General features: G+C 37.7%; 1 protein-coding gene across 1 annotated transcript; it reads left to right on the plus strand.

Annotated features, from left to right (window-relative positions):
* The first annotated feature begins 267 nt into the window (after positions 1–267).
* LOC124805482 (tryptophan--tRNA ligase, cytoplasmic) lies at positions 268–24,442 on the plus strand. Its single transcript, XM_047266049.1, has 7 exons — positions 268–507; positions 634–862; positions 1,301–1,483; positions 1,666–1,876; positions 10,425–10,598; positions 12,122–12,262; positions 22,767–24,442. Exons 1-7 carry the CDS (start codon positions 366–368, stop codon positions 22,929–22,931), a joined length of 1,245 nt encoding a protein of 414 aa, XP_047122005.1. The 5' UTR covers positions 268–365; the 3' UTR covers positions 22,932–24,442.
* The last annotated feature ends 2,866 nt before the right edge of the window (positions 24,443–27,308 follow it).

Raw genomic sequence — 27,308 nt, forward strand, 5'->3', positions numbered from 1 at the left:
TAGAAATACTGACGCCGAGGAGCAGTGGTGGCAGGAAAGCGGCATAACGAAGTGCACTAAGCTGAACATTTTTATGGCGTGACGAAACTTCCGTCTCTTAAGTTGCGCCACTACAATCTGGGGCTTAACACACCCAGCTGCTGTATGTCGCTAGCTGTAGCGACACTTAAGTTGCGTGTGAAACCCGGCATGTGTAATTCTACTGTGTGGCCATTTATTATCTTTGATTAGCAGTGATATCTTTACTATTTACTAAATGTACTTTGATTTGACACTTGCCAGCGTATACAGTGCCCACGTTATTTACGTGTGTTGAAGTTTACGTAATTTTAATCTGTTGGTGGCACGGAAACATATTCAGCCCAATGGCAAATGATGTTACGAATAATCTCAACAACTTGAACTTGGAGAAATGTGACAGTGCCGGTAAAGAAGATGACGATATTGTGAATCCTTGGAACGTAGTTAGCAAATCGGAAACTGGCGTCGATTATGACAAATTAATTAGTAAGTTTATATTACTGAGAATTAATTTAACTATGTGTTCTGTGATCTCGTAAGAGCGGTTGTTTTCATGTTTGCTGTAGTTTTTCATATAATTGAAGTTTTAAGAAAGATGTTTTTGCTTTGAAGGAAGATTTGGAAGTTCAAAAATAGATGATGAACTGATAGCACGCTTCGAAAAGATTACCGGCAGACCAGCTCATCATTTTTTACGGCGAGGAATCTTTTTCTCACACCGTGACATCCATCAATTACTCAATCTCTATGAGGCTGGTAAGCCGTTTTATTTGTACACCGGCAGGGGTCCATCCTCCAAGGCAATGCATCTAGGTCACCTAGTACCGTTCATCTTCACCAAGTAAGAGAACAATACTTAGCATATACAAACAGCCTCAGCTGGAGCATGCAACTCCAACATCCCTTGATGCCCTGTGTCCTAGTCCCCAGTACCTGCAATAACATCACGCTTTTAAACATAAGTAGTTTGATAAAATATTAAGCAGAGCATTGAGTTCAATATTCGGGCATGATGCCATTACTTATGGAAGATTGCAGTTTTAAGTTTGTCTACTTTCATCGTACATTGCATTTCACAAATAAAGTGAACTTTAAGGAAAATGGTGCTACATTAGTGTATACAGATTGGAAGCTGTTGTCAGATGTTGAATGAAATGAGAACACCTTTTGTTGCAGCAGACGATATATAAAAATTTTAAATTTAGTAATGTCCTCATGAGTGGTTAGTGTAATGGATGTGCATTCTCACATCATCTTTAATAATGCTTATTCAATTTAGGTGGCTGCAAGATGTCTTTAATGTGCCACTTGTCATTCAACTTACTGATGATGAAAAATTTCTGTGGAAGGACTTGAAATTGGAAGAAGCAATAAGTTTGGCCTTTGAAAATGCTAAGGATATAATTGCATGTGGATTTGATGAAAAGAACACATTCATATTTTCTGACTTGACTTTTGTTGGGTGAGTAAAACTTGTAAATTAATACAGTTATCTTTGAACATTAGTTTATTTTTTAGTGAGTTAAACTTATTTTGCTTCTTGTTCCCTGTTGCAATGTTCCATGCGTTAGAGAGGAAGCTTGTGAATCACTGCTATGTCCCCCCTTCTTTTGAATCCTAATTGATGTTGACATTTTATTGCAGACAATGCCCAGAGTTCTACCAGAATGTTGTTCGTATTGAGAAATCTGTAACGTTCAATCAGGTGAAGGGAATTTTTGGTTTTGGGGACAGTGATGTTATCGGCAAAATAAGTTTTCCGGCTTTTCAAGCTGCTCCAGCATTTTCAACATCTTTCCCATTTATATTTGGGAAATCTAAGCTACCATGTCTCATACCCTGCGCAATAGATCAGGTATGTTCCACAAGTAAGGTATCATCACAGTCACATACAATGTTAATTTTACATATCGCTGTTGAAGAAATGATACTATATGACTGATACGGCCAGTTTTCCAAATTGTAGTTTGGTATACTTGACACTAACACCTGTTGCTGCACAAGAACACGGATTTTAAATATTTTTACAATAGAAAGACTGTCACAAGCCAAACAAGGTCAAACTGTTGGTAGATGGTGGTGTTGTCTGTTGGAAGTTTGCATAGCCAGAATAATGTAGCTAAATGCAGTATGATGATCAGTCAACAACAATTAGTACAGTGCTGGCAGCTGGCAGTCACCCGCAAAAATAACTCGCTACTTTCAAATGCGCTAAGGTTATTTCTCTGAAACAGAATCATCTTGTGAGACATTGTTGATTTCCATCAACTGAAGCCTTGATGCAAGAACTGCTCTCCATCGTGGAATGATACATAACAAGCAGTAGCACTTTGCTGTGGCTGCATACTCTTTTGCATTTATGGGGCAACGCAATAGACTTACATGGCATTGTTTCTTCAATAATGATATGCTGATGTTAAATAAAATCAAAATTTACAGTTATATTCATTATTAATAACTCTTCATTTTAATCTGTGTAATAATTTTGACCTTTTGTAACGGAGATTTTGTATTTCAACTTCATTGAATGAAGTGTGACAATAAAATTATATAACAGCATCCGATATTGTGCCCAGCCGTGTTCATGAGGTACGTACATGGGCAGTGAATAGTCTCTCCACTAATACTGCAACATTAAGATGTTCCGGCATATGTCAAGATCAGCTGATGAATGTCTCTGTAGAGTTCCTTCATTCCTAGTAGATCCTACATGAGTTTCTGGAGCTTTTGTTAGCAGTTCTGCACTAAGAAACATGGTTACGATATCCGAGATGGAAACAAAAGAAGTACAAATTACGTAACGGAACTGATAATTATTTGGTGATGTACAAGGTGTATGAGAAAAGTAATGAGACTGACAACACGGCAAGCAATCTGGCAAAGCTCTTGTCTACATGCGTAGACTGATGTGTTCATCCCTTCCAGGTACTCAATCCAAGTTTCAGCTCCGTACAGCCATCACGCAGTTTTTGAGAGCGCCATGCCATCAGCGAAGTTGTGTTTTTGTCATGTGTTACGAAAATGGAATAGCAGAATTTAGAGCAACCTTATGCAATCAAGTTTTGTGTTTACCTAGGGGAATCACTGAGTGTGACACTTGGAAAGTTGAAAGAGGCCCATGGGGAACATTTTTTGTCAAGATCACAAGCTTTTGAAGGCACAAATAATTTTTGGAAGGCCAAGAGCACGTTGAATATGAGCTTCAAAAACCGACAAAAATGTCAAATGTGTGATCCTCTTGTGAGGGCAGACTCTATTTGTTTCACCAGGACAAACTCTGAACCAAGTGTTTTACAAAGATGTATCTGAAAGACTCAGGAAAAGGGTGAATTGAGTGACACTGAACATAATAGGCAAGTAGATGTGGCAGCATGCAATGCCCCATGTCACATGGCCACTTCCATTAGGGATTTTTTTGTCCGCAGCTCATAATGTAGTGGCTAGCATTGCTACCTCTGGATCATGGGGTCCCAGATTCAATTCCTGGCCAGGTTGAGAATTTTCTCTGCCAAGGGACTGGGTGTTTGTGTTGTCCTCATCATTTACTCCTCCTCCTCCTCCTCATCATCATCATTTGTGACAGTTGCTAGATTGGATTGAGTTAAACATTGGACTGTGTAAAAATTGGAACTTTTTACGGGTGCTATGACCGCGCAGTTGAGCATCCCACAAACCAGTCATCATCAGGGATCTTTGACCTCAAAAGTCATTCCTGTTGTTCCACAGCCCTCCTTTCCATTTGATCTGAGACCTTGTAACTTTTTCCTTTTCCTGAAATTGAAAAATGTGCTAAAATGACAGCACTTCGGGACTCTGTAGAACATTCAAAAGAATGTGACCAACATGTTATGGGTCGTGCCTGTTGAAGCCTTTCAGCACCATTACCATGACTGGGAATGACGACTCCGGCAATATACAGCTGCCGGGGAGAATTAATTTGAAGGGGACAATATTGTTGTTCAAAAAAATGGAAACTTTTATAGACAAAAAAATCAGCCTTACTACTTTTCTCACACACATTTTATTGAGAAAAAATACAACCCAGGAGCTGTAGTAGGACATATAGCAATCTATGAACTTGGTGTTTGATGATTTTTGGTATTGTTAGAGAATGTCATAGGGAAGTATCCAACAGGTTATAACTTCATAACTGGAAGTATATAAGGACAGCTAATATTTTGTTTGACGTTCTTTCTACCCTTAGAAAATTATGCATTAATTCACTTAATAATAGATTCTGTTCAGTTGCAAATGAATTAAATTTCAGCCCACTTTTCTCCAGTGAAATTTTTTAGTCTTTAATGATTTTTTTGCTAAATGGAAAAACCAAAATATTTCTGGAGCTTATCAGCACTGTAATTCACATCATTGTCAAAAGAATTGGTCATAGTGAATTTGTTTGTCATACATTCACTTTAGAGAAACCACACTTGCTCACCTACTAGGTGCTTTCTGTGCATACCCCACCCTTCATATAGGAAGTGCTCACCAATACCACGTATTCGTTTTGGCACTATCTAGGTATTACCAGATGCACTACATGCTACTACTCAATGCTGTGTTCAGGTGGACAAATTTATCTATCTTTGGAAACTAGAACTACTGTGCCCTTCCACAGCTATATTTTAGAATACTGGATAAAGATTGCAGTAAGTTATTAAAGTGAAAATTTATAAATACATCCAAAAACAAAGATGATGTGACCTACCAAACGAAAGCACTGGCACGTCGATACACACACAAACAAACACACACACACAAAATCCCAGCTTTCGCAACCAACGGTTGCCTCGTCAGGAAAGGCAACCGTAGGTTGCAAAAGCTGGGATTTTGTGTGTGTCTATCGACGTGCCAGCGCTTTCGTTTGGTAGGTCACATCATCTTTGTTTTTGGATGTATTTTTTCCCACGTGGAATGTTTCCTTCCATTATATTCATATCATTAATTTGAACCCAACAATTACGTTTGTTATTGTCACTGTTGCATTTCGAAATCTTTTCTGTCGTCTTATTTTCTCTTTTTGTTTTTGCCAGTAGTTTCACTTTGTATTCACCTTCTCCTTTTTACCGTAATCTACTATACAATTTTATCCCGCCTATATATACTCAACAATACGTCACCCACTTCCAAACCATAACCAAAAAAAATTTTTTTCCGCTTTCAACACTACTGCTGCTATAAAATCCACCGTTTCTAGTCCACAAACAGTTCCTTTCACCTATTAAACAACCGTTTCGTCTAGTTCTGATACCTTTCGCTTTATTTCCATTTCTGTTTTTCGCACATCACTGATAATTTTTAGCCGCTTCCCACGGGTTTTAACGTCATTATTTCTTCACCAGACAATTGTTAGCCTCATTTTCATAATCTGCCACCACAAAACCACTCCTTTTAATACATTTACACGCAGTTTTTTCAAAATTTTCCCGAATTTCTCCATCCTTGAACATGTTTTGGTGGCAACACAACCACCTAACCTTTGTGCACATCGTTGTCTACCAACCCATGTTCACCACAGGATCAACATAGCCCAGCTTTAACCAACACTTTTTCGCCTTCTTTCACAACAGATCTGCAGTTACTTTTTCCAGTTATTTTCATTTTCATTTCAACCTCATGTTACACTTTCCACCTTCTAATACCATGTCACCCTCACAACACCCCCATAACGACCCCATTAAGTTAGCTCCTTCCCTCTTTCCTGACGAGGCAACCGTTGGTTGCGAAAGCTGGGATTTTGTGTGTGTGTTTGTGTGTCTTATCGATGTGCCAGCACTTTCGTTTGGTAGTTCACATCATCTTTTTTTTTGGATGTATTTTTTCCCACGTGGAATGTTTCCTTCTATTATATTCATATCTTGAAAATTTATAGATGTTTGTATGAAAACTCTGTGACTCATGACACGTTCTCCATTATTATAAAAACCATATATATATAGGTAATAAAAAAGTTGTCGTTTTAAAAATTGAAATGCTTGGATGAATATCTTGTACATGCCAAACTCAAGTGGTAACTGAATTTTTTGAAATTCAAATCAAAAACGTTGGTGATTTTCTTCCCTGTGCCATAGAGGCTAAAAAGTGATCGCTTGTCTTTACCTTGCAAGCCCACAATATGTGAAATTATTCTCAGAGACATTTTTGAGGGAAAGGTGATATACATAAATATGGGTCTCATCATACCAGCCTTTGAAAATTTCAGTGTACCTGGGCTTGATGTTACTCAGTTGCAAACTTGGATTCAGCATGGACTGGTCAAGGAACACTTGGATCAAGTAGATACATCTCGAATACTTGGTTTGACTTACTTTCAGAGAAAACACGCATAGGTTTTTTTTAATTCAAATTTTAAAAATAGTTGTACTCTTTCTTGTTGAAGAGCCATATTGTGGAGTATATGTTTGTGTTCCATGTGCTTTTCATCAAGCAAGGTGGATGGCAAAACTGTTAGCTGAAAATGTTTGTTCCACAATGAAGTTGAATTATGACCACAGGGAGAGAATACAATTTGTTATACTTACACTTTTCTTACCATTATGTATGAAAATATGACGCTGTGTGTGTTCTGAAGCCAAAGTACTGTATTTGTTTTCCAGAATTGTTTCAAAACTTTATATTAGTTTGTCAGCTGAAGCATTTTCCTTGTGGCATTGCAAAAGTTGACAGTAATGTGTAGTACTTTTTCCGTGTTGTGTTATTTTGACCACATATGATCTTCTTAATAAAAAATGTAAAGTCATTACATTGAATCATGAAGCATAAAGAACAGATGAAAATATTTGAAAGATACAAACATGTACCGGTTAGAGCCCAAAAGCTATGAACAATGTGACTGAACAGTTCATGTGTAATAGAATCATGTTGTTGAACTTTTAACAGATTTGATTTGATTGACAAGTTTCTGACGATAGATTCTTCCAAGAGACATGAAAATGAAGGGGTCTTCAGTGCTCTGGGGCTAGTTATTAAACTGACATATGTAAATAATCTGGCTGAGAGAGGTGTCAAGCTCAAAGAGTACAATAAACAATTTACAAAAAATAAAAAGAAGCAGCGCTATGCTCTTCCTGTGGTTTCTGAGTATTTCCATAAAGTTCCAAGGCATAAAAAAAGAATATTTCAATGAATAAGAATTTTTAAAAGGAAAATATGATTTTTCTTGTTATATTTACCTCATAAGCTGTGTACATAATAGGTTTATAGATGGTATTATTAAAGTTAATGTATCATTACTAATAATTAAGTTGAAAGTAATAACCAATTTTTTAGATAAAAGTAAAGGGTCAGTGAAATGTACGATTTCAGTTGTGCGTTTCTTTTGGTATCTTTTTTTTTTGGGGGGGGGGGGTTATTCTCGAGGATTTTGTTTGTGTTATTTTTCGGTTTTGTGTGTTTTGAAGTGGTAACGTCATTCTTATTGTTGTATATTGAGCTCGTCCTCACCCTATACCCCCTAGTTGCCATGATTGTCCCATTTGTTTTGTGTTATTGCAGGAGTGAAATGTTTTGTGTCATTGATATCTTTGTTCATGGGTGCATGTAGTGTCATTATGGTTGTCATATTATTTGTGCTGGAAATAGGCATGTCCACCATCTAGATAACTTCATAGGTCAAAGCAGGCAGGCAGAATCACACACTTCCATATTGCCAAAGTAAATTTGGTTTTATATGATTTTTGCATTTTTTTTTCCAAATTTAGGTGCTGAGCGGCACCTTTGCCTAATGAGCAATGGATTCAAATTTGAAAAATAAGAACCCCCTTATATATCATGTTTAATTTTTGTAAAAAAATCATAAAAATCACTTCACTTTGTAAATAGTACAATTTTGTAAAAAATAGTTATTTTAATAAATACTAAAACTTTTTTTTAAAAAATTATTTATCTTAATAGTCATCTTAAAACCAGTAGGTAAATCAAGCAGTAATCCAGAATGAAATTTTCACTCCGCTGCAGAGTGAAAATTTTGTTCTGGAAACATCTCCCGGGCTGTGGCTAAGCGATGTCTCCGCAATATCCTTTCTTCCAGTAGCGCTAGTCCTGCAATTTTCGCAGGAGAACTTCTGTGAAGTTTGGAAGGTAGGAAATGAGGTACTGGCAGAAGTAAAATTGTGAGGACGGGTCTTGAGTCGTGCTTGGGTAGCCCAGTTGGTAGAGCACTTACCTGCGCAAGGCAAAGCTCCAGAGTTTGAGTCTCAGTCTGACACACAGTTTTAATCTGCCAGGAAGTTTCAAATCAAGCAGTGGCGTTCTAAAACTCTACGAATTTTAAAAAATTAAGAAAAGACCTTGTCTTGTGTTAAGTATCAGTTTTACAGTGCATCAAAACAATGAACACCTAAGCAGATTCATCTTTTTACTGTCTAAAGAAATGTATATAATATATATAATCTACACTGACGGAAAAAATTGCGACTTCAAAAAAATAATTAATGTTGAGGAATGTAATTTTGGGAATACATTTGTCTGTGTAACATATTGAAGTCATTAACAGTGCAGGATCACAGGTTAGTTTAAGCGTGAGATAATCCATTGTAAATCTGAACTGCTGGTACGTTAATAAACTGGTGTAACCACCAGAATGTTGAACACAAGCATGCAAACATGCATGCATTGTGTCGTACAGGTGCTGGATGTTAGTTTGTGGAAAGGAGTTCTGTGCCTGTTTCACATGATCTCTCAATAAAGGGATGGTTAATGCTGATTGTGGATGACATTGGAGTTGTTATCCGATGTCGTCCAATATGTGCTCAATTGGAGACAGATCTCATGATCGAAGAGGCCAAGACAACAGATCGACACACTGTGCAGCATGTTAGACTACAGCAGCAGTATGTGGGTGAGCACACCCACTGGAATAATGCTGTTCGTGAATGGCAGCACAATAGGTTGAATCAACAGACTGACACACAGATTTTCATTCAGGCTGCATAGGATCAACAAGAGAGTGCTCCTGCTGGCATACGAAATTGCACCTGACACCATAACTCCAGGTGTAGGTCTAGTGTGCCTAGAATGCAGACAGTTCGGTTGCAGGCCCTCAACTGGCCTCCTCCTAACCAACACACCACCATCACTGGCAGCGAGGCAGAACCAGCTTTCATCAGAAAACCCTGTCCTCCAGTGAGCTCTCGCTTGACATCACTGAAGTCACAAATTGCAGTGAGTTGGGGTCAGTGGAATGTTCTTTGTTTATGTCGCACGCCTCAGTGGTGTTGCGATTTTTTTTCTGTCAGTTCAATTTTTAAATAACATATGTAATTATAAAAAGACCATGAATTTCTGTTTGTGGGTGCTGAATGATGCATGAAAAGAATCAAAGTTGAGATTCTAAGAATGGATTGAAACTGAAGAACAGAGGGTAAACAAAAGTTGTGAAGAAAGCAACTAATCAGTACTGAAAGAGAGGTGATGGAATGAGACTGACCAAAGTGAATAGTGGAAGTTCGCCTTTTACTAGTCATTCCTAATTCCTTTCTTGTTCGTTTGGATCCATTCCTTCAAGAGCGAACAACCTCCACAGTTGTGCAGTTTCTGTACACTGAAGCAGTGTTCAAACATTGCATAGTCTGTGCTGTGTGAGGCTTTGTTTCCTTTGGTTTTCTGTAATGAGTTAAGGTAGTGTTGGGATGTGCTTTGACAAATGCCAGTTTTGGTTTTCATCCCAATCCTTTCTATGACAGGATTTGTGCTATGTCTGTGACAACCACTGCACTTTTCATTCATGGCTACAGCATAACTGTTAATTGTCATTTAGTCTCTCACAGGAAGTCTCTCGAAAGAAAAATCAAAAAATATGTGTAAAATAATAGATAAACACAGTGGGTAATAACCGACAGTAATGAACATAGTAGAACCAACATTTTATTGGCAGTCACGTACAGTGTTGGTTTACTCAACTCTTCCTGGCCTAATACACTTCTTTCGAGAGGCCTACTTTTTTCTGAGGCTACTTCTGAAATCAGCGAAGGTTTTTTAAATTTCTTGTGACTCCAAGGAAATGCGTATTTTTTTCAGCAAAACAGTTCACAACAAAAGATGTTGTTGTTAGTACTTCAGATTTTTGATCACATCAGGAAACACTTGTACCGGGCTGCAAAGACTGATCGCCAATTTACATCTCAACTTACCCTTGAGATCTCAAAATTTGTCAGGAAAGAATGCTAAAATTTATCTGGAAATCAGGGAAATATCAGGGAATTTCACTTGGAGTAACTTGTGGCAACTCTGTTAAAAATGTAGGTTGGAAAATTCCAATACCGTAATGTGTGGGCAATTAACTGTATAAAAATCACTATTACGTTATTTAAATATGTGTTATTAAAGTTGTGTGTAATCATATCGAAATTGGAAGTGACATTTACAAATCTGCATTTCAGTGATACAAATTGAAATGATTACAGGATCCATACTTCCGAATGACTCGTGATGTTGCTCCTCGACTGGGATATAACAAACCTGCTCTTTTGCACTCAGTATTTTTCCCAGCTTTGCAAGGTGCTCAGACAAAAATGTCTGCAAGTGATAGTAATACATCAATTTTCCTCACAGACACCCCAAAAATGATCAAGAATAAGGTGAGTTCTGCATTACGTTCTTTGCCAATGGCAAAATTATTACATACAATTAAAACGCATGTTAGGCTTTCCTGATTGATTGTGATTTAACTGATGGGGGATTAATAACTAAAATTTGTATTTGTACTTTGCTATTATGTTACATAAAAGCTAAATCTTTTTGAATTTGCTACTATTATGAATTAAATTTAAACAGAGGACTCAAGTAATAGAAAAATGTCATGTTCATTAGGAAATGGCTCCAGATAGAAAACACTGGAACAGTATTCTCACACTCAGGAAATTAAGACTGATCTTGTCCTTGGAAGGCCATGTGAATATTTTTAACTGTTGTGACATCCATCATAGATTCAACTTGATGGAAAAACTCCACAGTTAATTACCATCAAAGTGTATTTTTAAAGGCAACCATTCCTTCCACACCTCACATTTCATTTGTATCATATTGTGAGCTATGATCTACTTGTATTTATTCACCTTCATCCCAGAACATATCTGGTCTAGGTGCATTTGGGACAATGTAAAAGTGTTGGTCCACCATGATAAGTTCTGGTGCTTTTAATCAATCCTTTACTTACCTCTGATGAGTGTGGCGAGGAACTGTATGCCACCCAGTGGTGATTCCTCATTAACCTTCTGTAACTTTCTGCAATGTATTGTCAGACCCACAATATACAGTATTTCATTTCATTGCTTACTAATGAAAGTGATGATGCCATTGGGAGGGACCTGCACAAAGCAGAACTAAACCACAATTTGAATCAACCAAATCAGTTCTTAACCAATCAGATTGGTTCTTAACCATGGATGTATTCATTCTCCACTCATTGCCACAGTTTCTGGATATTTCCTCATAATTTACTTAAAGCAACAAAAAATTCACTGTCTTTTTCTTCTCTCTCATCTTAAATTTGATATTGAAGTTGCTGAAGCAGACATCACATTTGTGTTATGAAATTTGTATGTTCTCTATCCCCAAGTAGCTGTCCAGGACCTGTACACTGCAGACCAGCAACTCCAGAGTATAAAGACTCTCTCCTCCAGAAACAAAGGCAGAAGAAGGGGTTTTATTGCACTGGTCTCTAAGGAACATTGCAGCGTCATAGACAAGAGCTGACATAAGATGCAGTTAAGGGTGGTTTTGTGAACCAGTTGGTGGATGAGTGATGGAGAACAAGCTATACATGGTGAAACACACCATTTGATCATGGCATAACTCGTATCACCCATTCTTATGAGGAGTTCTTACTGTTTTCAAGGTTTTTGCCTCATCCACACATGCAGCTAACAAATAGATGTTAAGAGGAAATTTGTAACTTTATTTTTGTCATATCTTTTCTGTTTAGCAGTGGTTGTTTGTCGTGGAGTAAATGATACAAGTATTGCACATAGATATGTCTAAAAAGAACTGAACAAATTATTTGTAACTTTTCCTATTTACACTTTTCAGAAATATTAATTACTTTTGTTATGGATATGGCAGTCCATATGTAATAGACATAAAATTCATTTTGTTTCTACAGGTGAACAAACATGCCTTTTCTGGAGGTCAGGCCACTGTTGAAGAACATCGTGAGAAAGGTGGAAACTGCGACATAGATATATCTTACCAGTATTTACGTTTCTTCCTTGATGATGATGAAAAATTAAAAAAAATAAGAGAGGTGAGTATCACTTATCTAGGGATGGAAGTGAAAAATTTAAGCAATTAATAAAAAGTTGTTTACAGGAACAATATTATGAAGCCAGTATTAAGTAAGAGATAACTAAACAAAAGAAAATAGAATCTCGCGATACTCATATCTGAGTTACGAATTAAGATTGATAGTTACTTGTCCATCTGTCATTGCCAGCATTGGAGATCTACATATTCTGCAAACCACCAATGGTGTATTGTGGAACGTGCTTTGTACTACTACTACTACTACATTCCCTTTGCTGTTCCACTCATAAACAGAATGAGGGAACAACAACCAATGCGTGTTTTTACCAGGTAGGACTGATAGAGGAGAGAGAAGATCCAGTGAAGAGCGGTACTTTTTGTCACAAGGTCGTTTAATTCACGTGTGAGTGTTACACAGATGATCAACAGACTCCAGTGGCAGACACTACAAGAGAGACATTTTGCATGATGGAGAGGTTTACTACTGAAATTTTGAGAGAGCTCTTTCTGGGAAGAGTTGGGCGACATATTGCTTAGTTCCATATACATCTTTGGAAATGAACACTACGAGAAAATTCAAGAAATTAGAGGTGGTACAAAGGCTTATCAACAATCGTTCTTGCTATGTGCCATTCATGGGTGGGACAGGGAAAGGGGGATCAGTTAGTGGTACCAGAAGTACCCTCCACCACACACTGTTAGATGACTTGCGGGGTATGATGTAGATGTATGTTTCCATATGAATCCTAATTTCTCTTATCTTGTTTTCATGATCCTTATGCAAAATGTTTGTTGACAGTAGTGGAATCATTCTGCAGTCAGCTGTAAATACCGGTTCTCTAAATTTTCTGAATACTGTTTCTCAAAAAGATCATCCTCCTCTGTCCAGGAATTCCCATTTGAGTTCACAGGGCATTTCCATGTTACTCTTGCTTAGATCGAACTTACTGGTAATGAATCTAGCAACATGCCCCTGAATTGCTGATGTCTCTTCCTTTTATCCAACCTGGTGAGGATCCCAAACACTCCAGCAGTTCTCAAGAATGGGTTGCACTAGTGTTTTATACATGGTTTCCTTTATGCATGAGTTACACTTTCCTAGATTTCTCTCAGTAGAAATGAAGTCGATCATTCACCTTCTCTACTACCTCCCTTACATGTTCATTCCATTTTATATTGCTTTGCAATATTATGCCCAAATGTTTAATCAATGTGACTGTGCCACACAGCAAATGTCGTTGTAGTCTTCAGCCCAAAGATTGGTTTGACGCATCTCTCCATGCTACTCTTCATGTGCAAGCCTCATCATCTCCAAATAACTACTGCAACCTACATCCATTTGAACCTACTTACTTTTTCAACCCTTGGTCTCTCTGTACGATTTTAAAGCCAGGAAGTTTTCTTTCTCATTTGTGTGTGCCTCTTAACAACTCAATGCTTCTACTGTTCATTGAGTGATCTCCTTCACTTTCAAATTATGTATGAACTCCAACATTCTTCTGTAGCAACACATTTTAGAAGCTTCTACCTATATTCTCTTCCTTTCTGGTCTTCTAATCATCCATGTTTCACTTCTGTGCAAGGCTGAACTCCAGGCAAATACCTCCAGAAAACATTTCCTAACATTTAAATTTCTATTCTGTGGTAACAGATTCCTCTTTTTCAGAAATGCTTTTCTTGCTGTTATCAGTTTGCATTTTGTCTCCTGTCTACTGTGGCCATAATCAGTTAATTTATTACCCAGATAGCAATACTTACTGGCTGCTTTTACTGTCTAATTTCATAATATAATTCCCTCAGCATCATTTGATTTAATTTGACTGCATTCCATTACTCTTGTTTTGCTTTTGGTGGTGGCCATCTTATATTCCCATTCATTTAATTCAACTACATTCCATTACTTGCTTTTGGTGCTGCCATTCATCTTATATTCCCATTAAAGTCTCCGTCCATTCCATTCAACTGTTCCTCCAAATCCTCTCCAGTCCCAGATAAAATTGCAGTGTTGTTGGCAAATCTCAAAGTTTTTCTTTCTTCTCCAAATATTTATTTGGCCTCCTTTACTGCTTTCAAAGTGTTCAGGTTGAATAACATGGAAATGTTTATAACTGTGTCTCATTCCCTTCTCAACCACTGCTTCCATTTCGTGCCCTCAACTCTTATAACTGTCATCTGATTTCTGTATAATTTGCAAATAATCTTTCACACCCTGTATCTTACCCCCTGCTACCTTCAGAATTTGAAATAGTGTATTCCAGTCAATGGTGTTCAAAGCTTTCTTTCAGTCTACGAATGCTGTTAATGTAGGTGTACATTTCCTTAACCTATCTTCAGCCATACAATTAAATAAACAAACCTATCTTCTAAGAGAAGTTGTAGTGTCGGTGTTGCCTAGCGTGCTTCTATGTTCCTCAAGAATCCTAACTTATCTTCCTGGAGGTTGGCTTTTATCAGTTTTTCCATTCTTCTGTAAAGGATTTGTTGCAGTATTTTGTGGCCATGACTTATTAAACTGATTGTACAATAATATTCACACCTGCCAGCTCTGGCTTTTTTCTTTAATTGAAATTATTACATTCTTTTTAAAATCTGAGTCTATTCCTCATGTCTGGAAGTCCTGCATACCAGGTGGAAGAGTTTTGTCATGACTGGCACTTCCACGGATATCAATAGTTCTGAGGAAATATTGTCTACTCTGGGGATCATGTTCCCACTTAGATCTTTCAGTGCTCTCTCAAATTCTTCTTGCAATATCATATCTCCCATCTCATTTTCATCTACATCCTCTTCCTTTCCTATAGTACTGCCTTCAAGTTCATTTTCCTTGTACAGCTCGTCTATATATCCCTTTCAGCTTTACCTTCTTTTTTTAAATACTGGTTTTTCATCTGAGCTTTTGATATTCGTACCGCTGTTTGTCTTTTCTCCTAAGGCCTCTTAATTTTTCCAAGGGAGGTATCCATTCTTCCCCTAGTCGTACATGCATTTATATGCTTGAGGTTGTCCTCTAGCCATTCCTGCTCAGCCATTTTGCACTTTTGATCTATCTTATTTTTTAGATATCTGTGTTCCCTGTTTCCTGCTGCATTTATAATTCTCTCCTTTCATCAGTTAAATTCAGTATCTCCTATCCAAGTTTTTGTATTAGGCCTTGTCATTCTACCTGTTTGATTCCCTTTGCCTTCACTATTTCATCTCTAATGCTACTGTTGAAACTCTCAGCAACCTCAGGTTTTTGAAGTTTCTTCAGTTTTAATCTAGTGTCCATAACCAATAATGTCTTATAGTGTAAAATCTGCAATCAGAATCTCTGCCTTACCATTTGAATCCTTCCATTGTCTCCAGGTCCCTTCCAACATACGCAGGGTGTTTTGGAACTGTTCGTTCACTTTAATATAGGAGGTAGATAACAGCTAACAAATATATTTAGTTATAGTGCATATGGTCCCTGATGGCAGTTTCTGGCACTAGGGACGATTTACACAAAAGATAGCTCAGCAAGTTAATTGCAGCAGTGGTATTCACAGGAACTGCTTGAATGTGTGACCGTTGGTCTTATGCACCTAGTACATTATCAGACCATTGATTGTCATGTCCATTCGAAGATTCATGGTATGTCCACAGTAGTACCAGCAATGATGGCAATTCTAGCGACAAGAACTACTTTTGTTTCCACAGCGATTTCATACACAAACTACGTGATATGGTCCCGGAGGAAGAAATCCAGACAAGTGAGATCAAATGAACTGGGATGCCAGGCTACAGGGCCAGATCAGCCGATCCATCAATTCCCAAAGGTCTCTCTAAGTCTACAAATGCTAGAAATGTAGGTTTGCCTTTCCTTAATCCTTCTTCTAAGATAAGTCGTAGGGTCAGTATTGCCTCACGTGTTCCAACATTTTTACGGAATCCAAACTGATCTTCCCCAAGGTCGGCTTATACCAGTTTTTCCATTCGTCTGTAAAGAATTCGCATTAGTATTTTGCAGCTGTGACTTATTAAACTGATAGTTCGGTAATTTTCACATCTGTCAACACCTGCTTTCTTTGGGATTGGAATTATTATATTCTTCTTGAAGTCTGAGGGTATTTCGCCTGTCTCGTACATCTTGCTCACCAGATGGTAGAGTTTTGTCAGGACTGGCTCTCCCAAGGCCGTCAGTAGTTCTAATGGAATGTTGTCTACTCCCGGGGCCTTGTTTCGACTTAGGCCTTTCAGTGCTCTGTTAAACTCTTCACACAGTATCATATCTCCCATTTCATCTTCATCTACTTCCTCTTCAATTTCCATAATGTTGTCCTCAAGAACATTGCCCCTGTATAGACCCTCTATATACTCCTTCCACCTTTCTGCTTACCCTTCTTTGCTTAGAACTGGGTTTCCATCATAGCTCTAGATATTCATGCAAGTGATTCTCCTTTCTCCATAGGTCTCTTTAATTTTCCTGTAGGCAGTATCTATCTTACCCCTAGTGAGATAAGCCTCTACATCTTTACATTTGTCCTCTAGCCATCCCTGCTTAGCCATTTTGCACTTCCTGTCGATCACATTTTTGATACGTTTGTATTCCTTTTTGCCTGCTTCACTTACTGCATTTTTGTATTTTCTCCTTTCATCAATTAAATTCAGTATCTCTTCTGTTACCGAAGGATTTCTACTAGTCCTTGTCTTTTTACCTACTTGATCCTCTGCTGCCTTCGCTATTTCATTCCTCAAAGCTACCCATTCTTCTTCTACTGTATTTCTTTCCCCATTCCTGTCAATTGTTCCCTTATGCTGTCCCTGATCCTCTGTACAACTTCTGGTTTAGTCAGTTTATCCAAGTCCCATCTCCTTAAATTCCCACCTTTTTGCAGTTTCTTCAGTTTTAATCTACAGTTCATAACCAATAGATTGTGGTCAGAGTCCACATCTGCCCCTGGAAATGTCTTACAATTTAAAATCTGGTTCCTAAATCTCTGCCTTACCATTGTATAATCTATCTGAAACCTTCTAGTATCTCCAGGGTCCTTCCATGTATACAACCTTCTTTCATGATTCTTGAAGCAAGTGTTAGCTATGATTAAACTATTCTCTGTGCAGAATTCTAACAGGCAGTTTCTGCTTTTAATTCCCCTCCCCCCCCCCTTAGCCCGTTTTTCCAATTATTTCTTCCATGTCTATTATCTCATCATACATCAGCTGCATTAAGTTACATTTAGACCAATCTGCCATCTACCACACCAAATAGATATTCTATGTAAGTTGTCCTTTATCCTCCTCCAGTCACTCAATAACATGTTTCCATACACTAAAGCATCATTAGCAAACAGTTGCACATTGCTTCTCACTTTATCCACCAGACCCTGTATGTTTTTAGAGAGCAAGACTAATCCTTCCACGCTTCCCTGGGGCATTCCTGATTGTATCCTTGTGTCTGATGGTCACCCACCACCCAGGACAAAATACTGGGTTATATTACTTAAGAAGTCTTCGAGCCATGTACATATCTGATAAATTATTCTGCATGCTTTGACCTTCTTTAACAGTCTGCAGTGGGGTGCTGTGTCAAATGATTTCCAGAAATAAAGGAATATGGAATCTGCCTATAGCCCTTCATTCATGGTTCGCAGGATATCATGCTGAAAATGGGAAATCTCTTTAAATCTGTACTGATTTGTTGACAGAAGCTTTTCTTTCTTAAGGAAAAGTATTATATTCAAACTTAGAATATGCTAAAAAATTCCTGCAGTTGGGGGAAGGGGGGGGGGGGCGTGGGGAAGCTGTGAACATCTCCCAAGATTTCTGGCTACTAAATGTTTTCATGTGACTGCTACTCGAATTTGGTGGTCCCCATGTACTGGAAAAGATTTCAGATACTGTGTTCAACAAATAGTCACATGTGCTGGGATGTGTGTGTGTGTGTGTGTGTGTGTGTGTGTGTGTGTGTGTGCGCACTGCAGTCTGTGGGGTGTCTGACCAGAGTTCTGTTCTGATCACAAGAGGGTGGTATAGTGCTAAGTCACAGGATTTGTTTTTGGGAGAACAATGGTTCAAATCTCTACATTTGTGAGGGTTTTCTCTGATTTCTCTAAATTGATTGTGGCAAATACTGGCATTGTTCCTATGAAAAGAACCTGATTGATTTTCTTCCCCATCCTTCCACAAAATGGGACCTCCTCATAGATTGTGTATTAGAACCTAATCCTTCTCTTCTTTGGATAGAGAACTAAAGAATATTATGCATTTGTATGAGCAGTGTACTACAGAGAAGTGAAGCTGGTGTTTGGAGGGGCAAATACACTAGTACACCAACCCCCTTTTACCTGCTCGTGTTCTTGCCATACACTTCAGTGTTAATTGGCCATAGCTCTGTTCTTGAGTGTTTCCATATTAATGTTTTGTTGTGTGAGTTATAAGGTATCTTGTAGTAACATGCACTATTATTCTCATTTGTTAAATCACAAAGCTATTTCAGTTTTTATAGTGTAAATATTTTTGCATTATTAGCTGTACATGTTAGTTTTAACCTGGAAACAAAGGAGAAAATATGGGTTTGCACTCCCACAACTGCCACTGACAAACATGCCAGTACAGGCAGTGTGCATGCAGAAGCTGTTCTGCCTTGTAGTGCTACATTTTGGAGATGTTAGAGGAAGGGGAAAGATGACAGGAAAGGAAGCAGAAAGAGGGGACTTCGGGGAAATGAAAGAATAAGAAACATAAGTTAATGTAGTTTATTTTTGCTTAATTGTCCTAAAGAACTAAGTGCTTGCAGAAACTCATTATGTAACGTGTCATTTGAAACAGTGACAAGGCTTTCAATAAAAATTTTCTCAGCTGTCTTTCTTCAGAAAGTAATTTTCTTGCAAATTTTCGCCATGGCTTACACACATAATTCAGTCTTCCACAGTAACATCATGAATAACTTCCTAAAGTAAATTCTGCAAATCTTTAATTTCGAATGGGCAAGTTCTGAACAAAGTAATTTTCTTGCAAATTTTCTCCACGGCTTAGACACATAATTCAGTCTTCCACAGTAACATCATTAATAGCTTCCTAAAGTAAACTCTGCAAATCTTTACTTTCGAATGGGCAAGTTCTGAACATGTTTTTTTATTTCACTAGCACCCATATATTTTCTGTTGGGTTGAAGTGCCAGTGGTAAGGGGGAAGCCACAAAATTTCTTGGCCTATTTCTACTGCTATATTATCAAGTTTAAAGTGGTTGTAAAGGTGCTTGTGGCATCCGATATCATCCAATATCTCTTTTTTTTCATATAGCCGTTTATGTTCTAGCCATTGCTCAGTATTTTCTTTATTTGAGTGCAAATTAGGAATTTTATTTTGTGATGCAACAGGCATTGTCTTCATTTCTTGATCACAGCACCGTTATGTGTTATCCTGCACATATACTCTGTACAGTTTGGTGCACAGTCCCCAGATACATTGACTATTGCAGTCTGCGGTACCATTAAGATTTTCTCTCATCTGTCTTTAAGATTACAAATTAATTTGTACACCATGTATATGACTCCCTCAGTGTGACTTTTAATTGTGTCACCTTAACTCATAAACAAGGAAAGCTATAATATACTATGAAAATCACAGCTCTCTTCATAAAAGAGTGTTTCCCTATGGCAAGTGTGTAAATGAGTAATTGGTAGCAATAAAGTTACACAGTCATGCCAGCAACTGTGTGAATGAATTGCAATATTGCCACATGACCCCTGTCAGTAATGGATGTTTCTCTAGAGGTCTTGCTTCTTACTGTACTACCTACCTGGCATGCCTGGCACTGTAGCAACAGTGTCCTCTTAGAATCATGGAAAATCTGGACAGTGCCAAAGGCTTCCAATTGGAGGATACAGATGGAGGGAATCCCAGGGCTGGGAGAAGTAACGTTCCCTTCCCACCAATAGTTTCGCTGCTCCCTAGTATAGACTGGTTACTGTCTTCTGTATTGGAACAGTAATTAGTTACTTTAAACCCAGCTGTTCAAAGTGTGTTTATTATTGATCGTTACATTATTCTTCGAGTGTGAGTGATGTGTGGCAAATTCAAGATTTTTCACATTTCACTGGCAGAGACTTCCGTGTACTGGATGTTGTAACTGACCCAGCAAGTTCCTCAATCTCAACCGCAGGCTGAAAACATTTAATATTGTCCCAGTTAAGTAAAGCTGTTTTTTTGGTCACTCCCCATTGTAGATGAGTACTCTTCAACTGAAAAGTGAGATAAATATCTGTTGAGAACATGCTGTTGAAAAACAATCATTAGACGTGAAGTTCTCAATTGAACATAAGGATGCCGTCACACTGTACTAGGGATGCCAATTAAGCTTGGAAATTTAAATTGTGAGCAGGTTTTCAGTATATTATGTTCCACAGGTTCACCAGTGTTTGATTTTATTAGGACATATGTGGGAAAAGTAATGAAACTGATCTGTAAAATTTTTATTTGTTTCAGACAATAGTTTTGTTCCAAATTAATTTCATTTAGCAGTTATACACTAGTGGAGTCATCGTTCCCTGCCTTGGTAGCTGTGCTGAAAAGCTTCAATTGGTAGATTGTTTAACATGTTGGTCACATTCTTTTGAATATTGTCCTGAGTCCCAAAATGATGTCCTTTTATGGCATTTTTCAATTTTGGGAACAGAAAAGAGTCACAAGGACTCAGACCAGGTGAATAGGGGGTCTTTGGAACAGCAGGAAAGCCTTTTGAAGTCAAAAATTCTGTAATGGAAGTAGCGGTGTGACATGGGGCGTTGGCAAGATGCCGCATCTACTTGTTTGCAATATCCGGTCCTACTCAGTTCACCCTTTTCCTGAGCCCTTCAAGGACATCTTTGTAAAACATGTGGTTGACAGTTTGTCCTGGAAGAACAATTCCTTATGGATGCACACTTTCACCATTTTTGTCAGCTTTTGAAGCTGAGGATCGCCCTGAGTGAGGATCATTTACAATATGTTGTCAGCCTTCCAAAAATAATTTGTGCCAGCAAAAAAACTTGTGATCTTCATAAGGAATGCTCCCCATAGGCCTGTTTCAACTTTTAAAGATCAAACCCATAGATTCCCCAACTTGGCACAATGTCACTGATCGTACTATCAAAAATCACATGTTGGCTCTATGGAGCTGAAACTCGGACTGAGTATCTGGAAGGGATGAACACACCTGCCTACACAAGTAGAACAACACAACATTACTAGATTGGTCACAGTGTTTCAGTCTCATTACTTTTCTTACACACCTTTTATATTGGTCATTAAGGAAACTGTGTAGTATCTCTGCAGCGTGAGACCACAGATCAAAAATGTCAGGAACCAAACTTCAAAGTACTACCAGTAAGAGAACAGCCTTCACCAGACCCCATAGCTTTACCCAAATATCCATTTGTAGTCTATGCTGGGGCCAGCATTGTTCAGGGAAGTCTAGTGGTGCCACCAAACAACTAGTGCCCTCGGCAATGGATTTTCAGCTTTAGATTTCACTAATACAACCATCTTGGGGAAACCCTCCACTGCAGCCCACCGTGGCTCTCATTCCTTAGGCAGCTGTGGTCTAAATAAGTCAAGCATACAAAAAACAAAAACCAGTCTTCGATTGGCATACATCCCGGAATGACATTCTCAATGTCTGGTGAGATGCACCAATTCTGCTAACTGTTCATCAGGCTCGATCCAGGCAATATATTCAAAGCATTCAAGGCAACTGGGGTAAAAGTTGAAGCCTTATGTTGTGACAAATTGTCCAAAATAATATTGCTGCTGGCTCTCCCTCCAAACTTTGAGCCACCTTTCCCCAAACCCTCCCCCGCCCCCCCCCCCCCCCCCATCCACTAACCACATCCTCCCCCCTCCCATCGCCTACTCTCCTCACCCTGGTCCAGCTGCACTGCTGAAGAGTATTGTGTATGCTCTACAGCTTTGAGAAGGTTTTCTCCTAAAGCTAACGAAGCTCTCCATCTCATTTATATGCCTTTTGATGACTCAGTGCCTCTACTATGTGGTGTCTTGTTACCTTTATTCCCTTAAACATGTTAAATACCACATTCCAGTGAACTGTATAAGATGAAGTTAACAGTGCAATTTCATATAGGAAATTGTGAAATGTGGTTTGAGGTTATTGATAGACATACATGAAGCAGGTATGAATTTGTACAGATATTTCTAATTCATAATTATTTTTGCTGGTTTAGGTTGAGTAAGTTATTGTAGAACTGGTCATATTGAGTGATGGAAAGAAATGAGTGACTGAAAAGTTAGCCATCAGATATGGCTCAGAAGGATAATGTGGCTATCCACACAATCTATCTGAGTAAGCATAGCTTCATAAGTGTTACTCAGAATTGATACATTCATGATTTCCTTGAAGCTAAATATACATGTTCAAACTAAGAGCTGTGTGTTACGTGTTAATTTAACAATAATTGCATAATAAAACACCAAAATAATTCTTGCATAATCTGTGTTAAATTTGTTGCATTTTTATGTTTGTTAGCAGTTCTTTGTATTGATTTTAGGATTATACAAGTGGAGCCATGTTGACTGGTGAACTGAAGAAGGAACTGATAGATGTGCTTCAGACTCTTGTAGCAGAACATCAGGCACGCAGAGCACTGATCACAGACGAAGTTGTTCATCGGTTCATGGCATTACATCCTCTTGTTACTAAAAGCGCAACGTGATACTTGCCTGATTTATGTTGAAAGTTATATTTATTTTATATTTATGTTGTTCATTGCATCAGTACTTCTTTTAAACTTCCCTGTGATATTTACTTTACAAGTTTTAGACAGAATGTGGGTATGTGTGATGTATGATATGTTATTTTGTGTGCAATTTTTTTTTCTCATTTACAATTGTCTGTAAGATATAAACTTAACCAAAAAGTTGTGCTTGTTTTGTGCAGATTCAGTACAGTTGTTACCTACCTGCATTTACAATATTGATGTCTTTCAGTTGTTGCAGTTCTAAAGCTTGGAAGTGTGAGAGCCATACTAAGTATAATGTAGTGTGAGATGAATACTGTAACGCATTTTGCGCTGTTGATCAGCTTTACTATATCCAGTAATGGAATCCTGATTCACATTTATGATAAAGCTGTACACACGCATTACTGATGATCTTAACACTGCATACCTTTGTAATAATTGTGATAAATAGGTGAAAAAGGTTATGTTAAACGTTCTCTTTCTTTTCTCTTTTGGAGAAATAGCAAAGAAAAGATAATTATGCAGTCAATTTTTGCTCTTTATTGTCCTTACTTCTTGGAGATTCGTCCTTACATCATGGAAATTAATGTTTGTTTGTGGTTTCTTCAGATTCATTGTCAATTTTTTTCCTTTTGGGGCCTCCAACGCCACAACCTGAGTTTTCTAGAAGCAAAAACCAAAAAAATAGAGGGAGTAACCATTATTCACCTACTAAAGGACATACTGAGCAGAGACAAATGCATTGTAAGCATTACTTGCTGCTGCTCAACTCCATTTTTTGAGAAGTGTGATCTATCCTCATGTATATATTAAAACTTATATTTTGTTGAATAGTCATGTAATCTGCAAATAGTCTGTACCCATAACAATACTTGAAAGCAATAAGGATTATTTGACTGCAAGTTGATAGGATGTTATGGTAGACCACTGGGCAGTACAAAAATTTCACTTTCCACATCATTTGCTTTGTTTTCCAAAATGATTTGATATGTGTACAGATGATGATGCTGCAGTTTAAATCATGGTATAGCAAGTACATCAAATTAATTATCTTTGTTGATTATGCACAGAAAGAAGCATTACTGATGCTAGAGATTGCTACCATAAAACTTTAAATAAGAGAGTTTGACATTCAGATACATGACTATTTACCAACATTATGACTATTCCAAGATCTCTTAAACTCTCCTTGTTTTTATTTATTTTGTTATAAGTGATTAAGGAGATTGGAGACTTAAGAACGTGCTTGCTATTTCAGTTTGGTGATGCTCCATAGCAGCCTGTATCAGGCTTATGAAAAGTATTTGTTGAAACAAGTGTTATTGAGATGAAATAAGTCACAAAATTGCATTCTGTGGAATACATGATTCCTAGTTAATGTAAACTTTTGTCAATACTGCCCGCATCTCTAATTTGCAAGTTGCAGAAGCTTTTGAATTTTATACAAGAACACATTTTAAAATTAAATGTAATTTGAAAGTAAATGTTTATTATTTCTTTACTCTAATTAAATGTACTTTCCATCTCTGGACTTACGGACGCCTGATCTGCTCTGAGTCTACATCATTAGATGTAAAATAAGTTGGAGAACTGGTGAAGTTACTATCATTGTTCATATTTTTATATATTATCTGCTGTCATATGTGCCTTTTCTAAAAGTCTCTTGCATTGTGATAAGTTTCATTTGTCGCTTGGTAACTTACAGGTTGACACAGACCAAATGTTAACAGATTAGACCTCAGAGTTACAACACAAACTAGTTAAAACTTTTAAGTATAGCAAGAACATTACACAAAAATATTCGAAAGCCCATCACTTCATATTTCACTGAAATAGTGCAAACATGTAAAATTTTCATTGCAGCCATTCACAGACTAACTTGGTTGCTGACACACACACACACACACACACACACACACACACACACACACACACACCATTGATTCACGTTGAGTCCTTTCAGTACTATCATGAACTGTTGTGGTTAATGAAGAAGCATCCCAGTTTAGGTATGCACACTGGCGTGGAATAATATTTCCTATGGAGTCAATCACCCACCAGTGAAACAGGATAAACTGTAGCAGCCTGTGTTGAAATAATTTAGGAAATAGATGAAATAGTCTAGAAGTAGATAAAATGTCTGTGCCTAATTTTTTTACTTGACAAATCAAAAACTAGGCACATTGTGATCATTTAAGCCCCCCTATTTTATAAAGTGCTTTAAATTTGGATCACTGTCTTTGGACGGTAATTAATCTAATACCCGTGGAAAATTTCTGAAAAATGCAAGACTAATGCCAATTTGACTTTAGAGAATGATAGTTTTTCTGTTATTTTCTCATAGCATTGAAGGTAATTTCAGAATTACTCTACTCGTAGCTGAAAAACTCAGCAACTTCAAAATGGAAGTGGGGGGAAAACATGAACTGATTTGTCAACATTATGGTCAGAATCCAACAAAGTGTAAAACACACAACTTCAAAAGGTTGCTCTGTTGATTTGTATACTCAACCCAGTTAGTTTTAACAAAATGTATTTCAGACATAGCCTAATGGATCAGGCTTGATTTTGCCAGGAAAGACCAGTGTAGCCTGACCTTGTGGCCTGAGGTGATGGATTTGTTGATTGGCAGCAACACAGAAAGGTATCAGGAGGCAACAGTTGGTCTAACCACATCATGTGTAAAAAGCCTCATGGAGCTTCCTGTGTTTCACACTAGATCATTTTATATTTATTGTAAACGGTAACTGTCCTATCACACTTCCTTGTGGTACTCCTGAAATTACCTTCAGACCTGTTAGTTTTGTCGCCTTAAGTGTGACATGCTGAGTTTTGTCGTTAGGAAGTCTAGAATCCAGCCATGAATCTGGTCCAATTCTTGGTAAATGTGTATTTTTTTCACTGAACAGTAGTGCAGGACTGTATCAGATTTCTTCATGAAGTCAAGGAACAGAGCGTGATTTAAGTAGCAATGCCTACAGAAGCTGTGGACTCCACAGAGGAACAGGATGAGGTGAGTTTCACAATCTCTCAGTTTGTAGAATCCGTGTTGATTTTTATAGAGGAGATTTTCTTTCTCCAAATATATTGTAATACTTGAATGTAAAACATGTTCCATAATTCTATAACATTGACGTCAGCATTATAGGCCTATAATTATGTACATTTGTCGTAAGATCCTTCTTGGAAATGGGAATGACCTATGTTTTTTTCCAGAGCTAAGTACCCTTTGTTGCTCGAGTCATCAACAATAAACTGCTGCTAGAAGGGGAGCAAGTTATCTCGTGTAATCTGTGTAGGATCTTATGGGCATCTCATCTGGTGCAGATGCCTTCCACTACTAAGCAATTGTAGTTGCTTGTATATTTTGCGATCACTTATTTCGATATCTGTCATTTTGAGTCATTGAGAGCAGGGGTTATATTACGATATTATGTGGTGGAACAGTGTTGGGAGACCAAATTCAGTATTTTGGCCTTGTCTCTTGTCATCTTCCATTTTGGTGCCCATATGGTCACTGAGTGACTGAATAGATGATTTTGATCCACTTACTGATTTTACATAAGACCAAAACTTCTTAGGGTTTTTGTCAGATCAGTTGGCAAATTTTTACTTTCAAAGTTGACACTCCTCATTGCTCTCTTTACACTTATTTATACTTCGTTCAGCTTTCTTCTAAATTTTGACTTCTCTTGATTCTGTGATGAATTTGTTTTTGCTTACATAGCAGACATGATCATTAAACCATGGTGAGTCTTTCCCATCCATTAAAACCTTTCTCAACAAATACTTGTCGAAGATGATATTGACTATTCAGACACTTGGAAATTTGTATCTTGTCACTCTTGCCAAGCAAAAATATTTTCCAACATTTCTTAACAGTCATAACACCATAATCATTAATGCTGTCACAGCCTTATGATCTCTGATGCCCTCTCTATATTAACTGATTCAAAGTTTCAGGTCTGTCTGCTGCTAGGAGGTCTAAGATGTTACTGTCGTGAGTTGATTATTTACCTTCTAAAAGTAATTTTCATACAAAACCATCAGAATAACATCACCTTAATGCCTGTCTTGGGCACCATTTGTGATTGCATGACTTTCCGATTCTATAGCTGGCAGATTGAAGTCTCCCCTATTATAGTAGCATGAACAGGAAACTTATTTCTTAAATTCTGGAATAGAGTGCTCTACCACCGCAACTCTTGACACCGGATGTCTATAAAAGCACCTGATTACAATTTCTGACCCATCTTTGATGCTTATATTCCCCAGAGTAATCCAAGATAATGTCAATAGATATTATTGAATTTTTTCTGAAATAAATATGCTATTGCAACTGGCATCTAA

The sequence above is a fragment of the Schistocerca piceifrons genome, chromosome 1 (genome assembly GCF_021461385.2).
Source record: "Schistocerca piceifrons isolate TAMUIC-IGC-003096 chromosome 1, iqSchPice1.1, whole genome shotgun sequence".
NCBI classification, from domain to species: domain Eukaryota; kingdom Metazoa; phylum Arthropoda; class Insecta; order Orthoptera; family Acrididae; genus Schistocerca; species Schistocerca piceifrons.

Coding starts and splice junctions, on each gene's coding strand:
- LOC124805482 (XM_047266049.1), top strand. CDS start 366: ATGGCAAATGATGTTACGAATAATCTCAACAACTTGAACTTGGAGAAA. Junction 863..1,300: donor GTACCGTTCATCTTCACCAA/GTAAGAGAACAA, acceptor TATTCAATTTAG/GTGGCTGCAAGATGTCTTTA. Junction 1,877..10,424: donor TACCCTGCGCAATAGATCAG/GTATGTTCCACA, acceptor AAATGATTACAG/GATCCATACTTCCGAATGAC.